Below are 10,407 nucleotides of genomic sequence, written 5' to 3'. Positions count from 1 at the left end.
AGTTCCCCCGTTCTGAGATTAATATACACAAGTGTTCATTTTAGTGTTTACAAATTAATCATACGCATTAGTGATGACTTGTGCGAGTCATAACTTTACCCAGTCATAAGTGTTAATGTCGACTCCGTGTCTGAGAAGAGACTCAACAATGTCCACGTAGCCTCCTGAGCTGGCCAGTGTCAGGGCACTCTCTCGCTCCCTCGCAATTGTCTTGGGGTCTGCGCCCTGAAAATAAACAAAAATCCCACAACATCAGTGAGATGATGCGTTCAGTCCGACCGACGTTTCATCTCTTTCTGCTCAACTGTCAGTTGCTTACTTCTGACCTTTTCCAAGAGAAAATCCACCACTGCTTTCTCTCCGAACGCTGCTGCCCACATGAGAGGCGTGAAGCCCCGTTCGTCCTGCTTGCAGAGCAGAGAACTGTCTGCGAAATGAAATGGTCACAGACCGACAGAGGCGAGTTTACAAATTTTTATTTGGGTAAAAAGAAATTATGCTTGGTTGGTGTTGGTGATTTCCAGACTCCTGACCTTTACTCAGGTGTGCGGCCACCTGGGAAACCTCGCCTTGAGCAGCCAGCTGGTGTATGGACAGAGCTGACGGAAATAAAATCATAATAACACCGTGTGGTCAAGGACAGTGAAAATGCCTTGGCTGCTCTAGTGTGACGCACAGTTGTCTCGGCCCTTTGCATTCGAAGCATCTACTTACAGTCCAACGTTGCCGGGCGGACTGTGACCTCGTTCCCACGCTGCTTGTTGGTCAAAGTGGTGGAGTGTGCGAACGAACCCTCTTCATCCACATCCATGTTCTCTGGAGACACCAGGTATGCACCGTTTAATGGATTATTTTCAATGTGAGGTGACCGCGTGTTACACAGGCAAAGACACTGTAGGTCGTGAAAGTCATCACAGAGAAGGAAACATATATTGAAAGGCAAAGTGCACTGATACCATGTGACCTCTCATCTCTGGACTCGCAGGCACTCTCGTCAGCGTCACTCGTCTGAATGTTTGGGCCATCTGCAACCTCACCATCGCCTCTGGCCTCCATGTTCACTGCAATAATAAACACAAGACAGGATTGATTAAATGCTGTTGTACTGCTGTGAAATGAAAGTGGCCCGAGAACGTTTGCAAAGCAAAGTGCATTGTCCACTCACCACGTCCAGCATCGCGATCCAATTCGCGCTAACTTCCCCTGGGGGAAACTGAAAGTGAACACTCTCAGATCGCACGGTGCCTCCTGTTGACCATCGAAGTGTGTCACTTGTCGCTCAGGTGGTTTTCTACCAATGGAATCGATTTTGTTTTTTTCTTCAAACAAAACTGATGAAAACACGCGTGAACCACCCCCTGTGCCGCCGTGCTCGCCACTCTGTGGAGGAGGGGCGGTTTGTTCCCTGATCGATATGTTCTGTCCGGAAATCTTCAAGTGTGACACATGGCAACAGAAACACGGAAGAGGCAGTGATCAGCTGACACCGCTCGCTCACGGATCCAACAGTTCTGCCGTCGGTCTCCTCGCCGTGACACCCAGCGTGCACCATGGATGACCAGGAGATGCAGCTGAAAGTCAGGCGAGGTAATTACGAGCTAACTAAACTAGCATTAGCATTTAACTTACCCCCGTGGTCACCTCGGTGCTACGCTAGTAGCCGTTGGCTAACATTAGCCGCGGAGCTAACACCGAGTTGAGTGTCCCACCGTCAGTTGCTCGTGTCCCACCGTCAGTTGCTCGTGTCCCTTCGGGGCTTCTAATGCGGGTCGTGTCTTCTGTGTCCGTGTCTTCGACTCCACAGTGACTGACAAGTTCACGGAGAGCATGTACGTCCTGGCCAACGAGCCGTCGGTGGCTCTGTACAGGCTGCAGGAGCACGTCCGGAGGTCGCTGCCCGAACTGGTGCAGCACAAGGTACCAACAGCCCCCCGCTGCTCGTGGAGAGACACTTTCCTCGGGTTCCGTTACGATAGCGATTTGTACAAAGGCCTCATTTGTTTAGAAGAGGGGAATACAAAGTAGGACATTCAAACAAAAAAACCATATAGAAAAATGAATATCAATAAACAGTCTTGCACCTTCAGAATAAGTACAGTTCTTCAAAAAAGACAAAAACAAGAAGATGTCCTCCAGACCAAGTGACGTGTTCAATAAGTCGTCAGCGTCTGAAGCACGCTCCCTTGAACTCTTGCTTCAACCTTTCTTAATGTGACGATCACCCTTTTCTGACTTGGAGAAGCTCCACACATGACTGCCCTTTGTTGCTCAGCCGTCACCGTCCGTCTGTCAGCGCAAGTGCGTGTGACTCATTTACAGAGCCCTAGTTTGCATTACTATGACAGGTGGAAGTAGAAGTAGTTCCGACCAACCAGCAGGAAACGGATCCTCTTCATAGCATTGTGACTTTCTACTGTGGTGAAAAAAAGACACGTTAACCTCAAATTAGTGTAGAGTTTCAATACTGATCGTTCCTATAACAGACACATTTGGGAATCGGAAGTATTGATACTCGTGAATCAATCCACACGAAGGCTACTACTTAAGGTGTAATGGAGTTGTGCTTCTTATCCTGGTGGGATTTTTCACAGCTTTACTTTCCACACAGACAGATATGCAGAGCTGGGAGGAGCAGAGTCAAGGAGCCATCTACAGTGTAGAGTACGCATGCAGGTGAGAAGCACAGAACTACACTTTCCCAGAATGCCAGTGGCCCGCTCCGATGACTGTTAACACTTTACTTTGATTCTGCTGGTCTTCGCAGTGCCGTGAAGAGCATGACGAACAGCAGCATGTATTTCAAAAACATCGACGGCCTCCTCCGTCAAGCCATCAGCATGAAGGAACAGATTAGCAGCTCTCAAGGACGCAGGTAGGAGGCAGCAGTGAACTCCGAGAGCACTCAGACACGCTGGTGTCCAAAGTGTCGGGGTGTCAATAGGTGTATGTTTGAAAGCTTGATTATACTGTTTATGACAGCAGTAATAAAACATGTCTCTACAAAACACCCATTTCTACATTTGGCCAAATACTTCTACTGCTTTTCAGTTGCTCAATGTCTGGACTTTTATTCTGTTAGTATTCATTATTCGCTCCACATCTTTTTTTTGTCTATGTTTAACATTTCTGTTTTATTTAATCCATCTTTTATGATCCTTTTAGTTTGTTTATATTTTGGCACATCGGCTAATATGTCATATTTTTTGCCAATTTATTCCCCCCGATAACTGCAAAAATATTTATCAGGCCTGTTCTGAACTCTCTGTAGTTAACGTGAGCTTCATTTTTTCCGTTATGTCTGTTTTTTTCTTTTCTTTTTCTTTTCCACTTGACACTTGCATGCAGCTTACATGATGTGACCGCTCCCAGTCCCCTTGTCTCTGCTCCACATGCCCCACCCACTTCCTCTTGACCGCTGACAGAGGTTTCCAAGGTTAGTAGTTCCTTCAGACATGACCGACTTACACATGGGTCTATATTTAGACGAGAGCTCCTTTGTCAGCCAGTTAGAAATGAGTGAAATGTGCAGTAAAACGACCTTTTCAGATTTTGTGAAATTGTTTTAATGTCTCATTTAAGTGTCCAAAATCAATCTACTTTTAAAATTGAATCATATTTTACAGATTGAATTTAAGGTTGATATAATTTTGAACAACACGAAAACAAAACACATCTGCACATTGTGCACAAATATTTGGCAAAAAGCTACTATATACAGTGAAATGAAGTATTTACACTATTTCAATGAATTCAAATCAAGTTCAGTGATACAAAACACCACAAATTATACAAAATATGCTCAATATTTCAATGTTTTTAACAAATTAAAAATGCTTTATAATCCCAACAGGAGAAATCAATAGATAAATCTGAAATCTTGGATATGTTTTTCAATCTGAGTCTAGTGTTGTCTGTATAAAAATGTCAGGATAAACATGATAAGTGTGAGATAATACAGATGGATGGTTCTACGTCTGTTTGAGAGGACTCTTGTGTTAGCACTCCTCTGTTGACATACTGTATATGAAAATCATCAGTGTCCGTGGGGTTTTAGCCAGAAGTTGAGCTTCCTTCATGTCACACAAGAGTAGAGTCTTTTGCAGAAATCCCAGACTTTCGTGCAAGGACACTCCTCATCTCGTTGTTGACCCCATTCCAGGGTTTAGTCTGGGCCTGCAACAAACCAGATTCGGTAGACAGGGTCCTGTGCATTCTGGGACAGCTTCCCCCGCTGCTGCTGTAGCCATCTCTGTCACTGGCGTGGCCTTGTGAACCTCCAGCAGGGGAGAACTGCTGCTGCTGGTATTGTTCTTGCTGTCTCGGAGAGTAGGAGAACTGATGTTGCAGGTGAGACTGGCTGCGGTGCATGCGCGGCTTGTCCACGCCAATTTTGAGCTCGCAGGACCTAGATGCAGGCGCGTTGCTGCTCCCATGGTCGTTCTGGTAGAGGGTGTCAAGGTGGTTGCTGTGATAGTGCTTAGCACTGCGGGAAGCTTTGACCAGAGAGTGAATTACAATGACCAGCAGGATCAGGATCCCTGAAGAGAGGACACAAGCACTGGCAATGCCCGTCTCCACCTCAAATATCAGGAGCATGAAGATGGACATTGCTGCCAAGAAATCGAAAAAGGGGAGGAAGGAAATCAGAGTATTAACAAACACAGAAATACTAAACACTTCCCTCTATTATAATAAAACCATGTTAATCTGTAATCTGCCGAATAACTCCAAGCCAATTTTGAATTTGTTTTCTACATAAATCCCAGCTTCCTGCTCAAGTCTTACTAGGCAGCTTTTTTTTCTTTTTTGAGTTTTGGAATGACAAATGTGTTTAATTTTGCAGAATCGCATGTAAAGGCCTGTTGTTCTCATCCAAGCTGTCCCATGTTTTTCGGCAGGAAAAGGACGGTCGACTGTGGCGTGCCAAAGGAAGGGGGAGAAAAGCACAGCTCCGGTATGTGACGTGACTTCCCCGGGCTGGTGGTGTTGCTTTCTACGGTCCCTTGCTCTGCTACCTAATGATTGTGGCTGAAGTAGGGTCATAAGGGCAACACCTCCTCACCACAATGGAGTGACTGCCTCCGCTGACCCCACAGTACAAGCCGCTCAGTGGAACAGAGCACCACCACAGCGCTGCCAGGTTCAGCATTAAAAACACTTAAGTCATGGACGCTGCTCAAAGAATGCATTGTTCTCTTGGACTCGCTGGACGGACCAGAGAGAAAGCAGCAGTGCTGTTTTTGCCTCTGCTGTAGAAAATCCACTGCGATGCCAATGTTTTGGACTTTAGTTTTCAAGGCGGGGGGGGGGGGGGGGGGGGGGGTGTTTGTTGTTTGTTGTTGAAGGCTAAAGACTGAATGCACCCTGCATACAAATTATAAAAGCTTGATACTCGTACAGATTGAAAAACACAGAAGTGTGCTAGACTGCAACAACAGGTTCCAGATCTAAGTTGTGTTTCAGTATATCTAAGAATACCTTCATGTCAGATTGGGCAAAACGTTCGTCAAGTGAGAAATGAGACTTTTATGAAAAGAAGAATTTGTTCTTACCTGCTAGGTAGACAGAGACCCCCAGGCAGAACAGTCCAATTGCCACATGTCGTACAGCTCTGCTATCCAAAAGAAACCAGTCAGTTCTGTTGAAAGAAATGTTATATGTTCAGTGTCATGGTTCAGATACAGTATGTTTTACATTTAAACTTTGCTACTTTAGTTTTATTAATTAATGCATGAAGACAATTTTATGCAGCATTTTCTTTTGCCCCTTCTTTGCCATATTATCAAACTTCTCTTGATCCCTTTATTTCTCCACTGATAAGTTGTTATATCAGACCCGTGGGTCCTATTGATTATTTTGCTTGTGTTTAAAGGCTAGATGTTCTGTGAAGCTCATTGTTATGCACATTTTCTTGGAATGTTCCCTCCGTCAGTGGGGAGGTCGCTGGGCATGCTGTCGGATTTGTATACGGACGTGGGAAAGGACCGGCGAGAGGCCGTGCTCTGGGTGCATAATGAGAGGAAGGCCATTGTTTGGATGGGATTCATTGGGGTTGTGAGGTGGGGGGCGACCAACAACATTGCAGGGTGGGCCTCTGCACTCTGACACATCAAGTCTTTTATGGTTCTAAAACCATGTTTTCTCTTAATGAAACTTAATACAGTTGATTTTTATCACCCAGGATAAGTCTGTAGTTTACAGAAAACAATGAAAGGAGGAGGAGAAACGCATACTAAACGGAATACACTGACTATTTGACCAGTAAATACAAACCTCATAAAGGATTTTTTTGCTCATCTCTATATTGAAAGATATCCTTTCTAGCAAATCCTTTCAACTATCAATCATTAATTAACAATCAGATAAATTTGAATAAATGTCTCTATACAGTTTCAAAAGGCTACACCGTGTTATTATTTATTACAGAGTTGTCATATTGGATTTCATCGTATTATTATCTGGGTTTCTATATTATAATAATAATATTATGCCGGTAAATGTTGGTAGTAGAATGATGTAACTTGTAGGTAAAGTGGCCGCAAGCAACAGTTACAGAATAATGCCAAATGCTACAATGTATAATGTTACAGTAGCATCTGTGACAAAGAGTCAAAGGACCAGCAGAATGACAGAGGAATGTCCATCATACAACAATCAATATTCAAAGTTTGCATACATAAACCCAATAAGACGGTAGAGCAAATCTCCAGAGTGATATGAATTGGGCATGGGTTGGGTCTAAGATAAATACATATGTTAGAATTATTATTAGTAAGCGTTTAGTTTGCTTTGGGAATGAGTTTATATCTTTTAAAACGCACAGTCTTGCATTCTAGGTCGCCTGAACAGGCGAGCGGCGCCTCTCCTCTGTGCGTATTCATATTTGTGATTGACAGTGGTGCGGTCACAGGTGCGTGACCCAGCCCATCAGCACTGACCGGAACTCTCTGGTTCCGTTCAGTGCGGATTGAACCGCACACGGGCGACAGGTGCGGCGGAGGAGGGGGCGATACCTGTCGGCGTCCTGCCCTGCGCGGCACACCTCTGTGGACAAGTAGCCGTGGAGGAGGCACAGCACCACGGAGCCCAGGTTCAGAGTGAGGGACAGCGCGGAGAGCACCGTGGACACCGGCAGCAGCACGGCCCACACACGAGGCGGCACCACCGCCGCGGTGGAGGCGGGGGGCTCCTTCACCGACGCCTGCCGCGACTGGAGCTGGAAAATCAGAGTGGCCGACAGGGCGGACATGATGGCCGATAGAATCCCCAGTAAGGACAGCACGACGAGAGACCGCTGGCTGTACTCGTGCGTCATCGTTGTCCACAAAACCGTCCAGCGGCCAGCTTCTTTCCTTCTCTTCTCTCCTCTTTTCTTTTTTTAATCCAAAGAGTAAAACTTCCCCTCTGCTGGTCCCCGCCGATCCCGAACTGCCCGACAGTGCGCAGGCGTCGCGGCGCGTATGGAGAGTGGCCGTCGGTCCTCAGAGGATGACCCGCTTCCTCCCCGAACATCGGCGACTGGTCGCAGCGGTCGAGCCCGGTGCGAGCATGTGATGTGCTCTAAGTCCCCAGATTAAAAAGTTCACAACAACAATGGACCCTTTTTTTTTTTTCTCCCTCCGGCATCGTGGGGAACAATGCGCAGACGTGCCAGAGGCCGAGCCCGCGGACTGAACTCTGCACACCGCTGCTCCCCGTCCTCCCATCATTCACTGGCACGACGTGCATTTGCATTTGCATTTGTTTTAGTAAAAATAGAAGTTACACAGAAATATTAAAGTGATTTAAGATAAAGCAAAAATCAAATAACACAAGCTATACTCTAAAGAGTAAAATCTGAATGATCCAAAGTGTATTCTCAGGATTTAAACATACATACATACTCTCGGTCTGATGACAATAAGGCCTGCAGTATTCATTTTATCGTAGCCTGATTACTGTGATGTAGGCTGCCCTCCCCCTCGAGTGATTAAAGGGTTTACCACAGCCCATTTAACCAGGCAGTGGGATCGTCCCGCTCACCCACACCAAGTTAGAGCAGTTAACCCGAGAAGCACTAAATGAAATAAAAGGTTTCTATACAGGTTTTTTTTTTAAATGTATAGACGCAAAAGCCCAGCGTCCGACCCCTTGTCCAGAGAGGTTTGAATGTGCAGAATGAGAGCGTTTGAGGAATTCGCAGCAGCAGCACCTCAGTTAACCCCTGTTCATAGTAGAAAAAGGCCCTTTTGTTCGTGCACCTCCTCAGACTGTCTGAATGTTATCTCATACCAGGGATGCAATTTTTAACCGTTGCATCCACTTATTTCACAATCACCAAATCCTACAGCTATTCTTTTATGTTCGCAAGCATAAACTACTTGCCCAGTATGCTATGTGCTTGATTTAATAGAATTCATATTTAACATTCACTATACTGTTGTTTTCATAGTTCTAGTTCATGCATAGGCTCCCAGTGTTTGGACCGCAAAAACACCTCGACGTACTTAAGGTCTGTGGCTCTGTGCTACAGAAGCCTTATTGTTCTGTTGGAGGTTGGGGGCTGGCGGGGGGATGAAGGTGTAGCCCTCGTTCTGTTGAGGCGTAGATAAGAATGGGCTATTAAAGTACACAATGTGAACAATTGCTCTCACACATGTACACTGACCAGGGAGGCTATTTCTGAATTCGACAGCCTCACCACATGCTCTAAAAGGGCCATGGCTGATCTTGTCGAAAGCAGAAGTGAGAAGTTTCAGGAAAATTTAAAAAAAAAGGACTTGATTCGGAGAGTTCTCAAAGACACCTTTATCTCTCGGTAGTTTTCTACTACACGGCTCTTGCCTTATTCATGATATTTTAATAACCGTGGTTGCGACGCAGCCTTCGGTCTCTGGAACTCTCCCAGTGTTTAGAATACATTTCTTAGAATACATGTGCATAAACACCACCCTGGGGAAACTATAACGTCCCCTTGGCTACAGGTGATTAGCTGTTTGCACTATCCTCTGTCGGCTTGATGTGGCCCATGCAGATGAATCCTGGAGGAAAAGATCGTGGCGGTCTGCAGGGATGTTACTAACTATTGCATCAGATCCACAGTTTGAGATACCTCTGGGGATGACACTGGGGAGTGTGTGTGTGTGTGTGTGTGTGTGTGTGTGTGTGTGTGTGTGTGTGTGTGTGTGTGTGTGTGTGTGTGTGTGTGTGTGTGTGTGTGTGTGTGTGTGTGTGTGTGTGTGTGTGTGTGTGTGTGTGTGTGTGTGTGTGTGTGTGTGTGTGTGTGTGAGTGAGAGAGAAAAATAGAGTTGTTGTCCACACTTCCACAGACGATCTGTGCTAATAATTTGTCACCATATTATTTTTAGGAGCACATCTTGTCATATCCCAAAAATAGTCAATAATGCAGCCCATTCAGTTATTACCTCTAAATATATATTTTAAGCGGACAGCGCGTCTGCTTACATCAGTGTCTTATCTTTGTGATAGATCACTGTTTTTCCCTTTCATTTCATCTTAAAAGAGCATCAGGAACAGGGTGTGTTATGTGTCGATTGGTATTCTAGCTTTTGGATGAGGGGTTTACACTGAACATGAAAACCCTGGTTATTAATATTCCTGTTACATGATCATTACAGTATCCGTGATCGTGTTCCTGCAGGCGTGTCTCGATGGCTCACAATCTCAGCCACTGTGAGATGCTTCAGAATCCTGGATAAGGTGTGTACATACTGGTTCCTACCAGAGTACTGTGGGTCGTATATATCCAGGTTTCCCAAAACTGAGATAAGCAATTTACATGCACAAAACAAAATCTGAATATCCCCAAAAATTATATAACTAATGCACATGTAAACACATTTATCACATGTGAAATGTTCATTGAGAAGGTCATAGTTGTTGATCTATATGGTAACCTTTGGGGCTGTAACCTGTTGTTGTATTGCACTCTGACCTGTTGTTGGGAATCCCTGTTATTTTTTTCAACCTGTAGGCCAGCATGTGCAGCTGTGGACAAAATAACCTTTTACTTCAGTTCAGACCGGAATCCATTTCATGAGTTAATACTCGAAACAAACGCCGGATTCACCCACGATGTGGAGGGGCAACTGTGACCTGACCTCATGTACTGAGTCACAGAACATCTACGACACGTATGACACTTAATTAATCTGTAGGGATTCAGTGAATTGCCAGAGGACACTTCAGCAGAGTGATCTTCTGTCAATAAGGGTCTTAAACCAACCTCCCTCCCTCTTATGAGAGTTGCTCTTCAAACACCATTATTCATAACCCCATCACGTACACGAACACTACAGTTACTCAGGTTTCTTCTCAGATTTTTTTTAATGAGGCTGCGAATAATTTTCACTCATACAGGGATCAGAAACATACTGATATTATTTAGTTCTGTTGGGGGATAATAAC

At 45.1% G+C, this 10,407-nt stretch overlaps 3 protein-coding genes across 6 annotated transcripts in view; 1 reads left to right on the top strand and 2 right to left on the bottom strand.

Moving 5' to 3' along the window:
• Positions 1 to 1,307, bottom strand: part of rfxank (regulatory factor X-associated ankyrin-containing protein) — a 1,927-nt gene extending 620 nt beyond the window's left edge. Inside the window, exons 1-7 of one of the 2 annotated variants that reach the window (XM_035646785.2) lie at positions 1,166 to 1,307; positions 957 to 1,061; positions 715 to 816; positions 534 to 599; positions 327 to 427; positions 100 to 225; positions 1 to 12 (exon numbers count right to left, since the gene is read on the bottom strand). The exon at positions 1 to 12 is cut by the window's left edge and continues 55 nt beyond it. In XM_035646785.2, the coding sequence (XP_035502678.2) occupies positions 1 to 12; positions 100 to 225; positions 327 to 427; positions 534 to 599; positions 715 to 816; positions 957 to 1,056 (507 nt within the window). In that variant the 5' untranslated portion in view covers positions 1,057 to 1,061; positions 1,166 to 1,307. Of the gene's footprint in view, positions 13 to 99; positions 226 to 319; positions 428 to 533; positions 600 to 714; positions 817 to 956; positions 1,062 to 1,165 lie in introns of both variants that reach the window. The other variant, XM_035646784.2, reaches the window with a different exon arrangement.
• Positions 1,308 to 1,412: 105 nt separating this feature from the next.
• Positions 1,413 to 6,398, top strand: borcs8 (BLOC-1 related complex subunit 8). 3 transcript variants are annotated; one of them, XM_035646787.2, is made up of 6 exons: positions 1,413 to 1,587; positions 1,805 to 1,917; positions 2,609 to 2,673; positions 2,765 to 2,872; positions 3,346 to 3,433; positions 4,899 to 6,398. In XM_035646787.2, exons 1-5 carry the CDS (start codon positions 1,551 to 1,553, stop codon positions 3,410 to 3,412), a joined length of 390 nt encoding a protein of 129 aa, XP_035502680.1. In that variant the 5' UTR covers positions 1,413 to 1,550; the 3' UTR covers positions 3,413 to 3,433; positions 4,899 to 6,398. The 3 variants fall into 3 exon arrangements, with proteins under 3 accessions (XP_035502680.1, XP_035502682.1, XP_035502681.1); XM_035646789.2 differs by lacking the exon at positions 3,346 to 3,433; XM_035646788.2 differs by lacking the exon at positions 4,899 to 6,398 and having other exon boundaries at positions 3,346 to 3,434.
• Positions 3,540 to 7,967, bottom strand: tmem221 (transmembrane protein 221). Its single transcript, XM_035646783.2, has 3 exons — positions 7,014 to 7,967; positions 5,553 to 5,638; positions 3,540 to 4,610 (listed from the first exon to the last, which is right to left on the bottom strand). Exons 1-3 carry the CDS (start codon positions 7,313 to 7,315, stop codon positions 4,078 to 4,080), a joined length of 921 nt encoding a protein of 306 aa, XP_035502676.1. The 5' UTR covers positions 7,316 to 7,967; the 3' UTR covers positions 3,540 to 4,077.
• Positions 7,968 to 10,407: the final 2,440 nt, after the last annotated feature.

This window comes from Scophthalmus maximus, chromosome 13 (assembly GCF_022379125.1).
Source record: "Scophthalmus maximus strain ysfricsl-2021 chromosome 13, ASM2237912v1, whole genome shotgun sequence".
NCBI lineage: Eukaryota > Metazoa > Chordata > Actinopteri > Pleuronectiformes > Scophthalmidae > Scophthalmus > Scophthalmus maximus.
The sequence above is the reverse complement of the archived record's forward strand: the minus strand, read 5'-3'. Positions and strand labels throughout refer to the sequence as shown.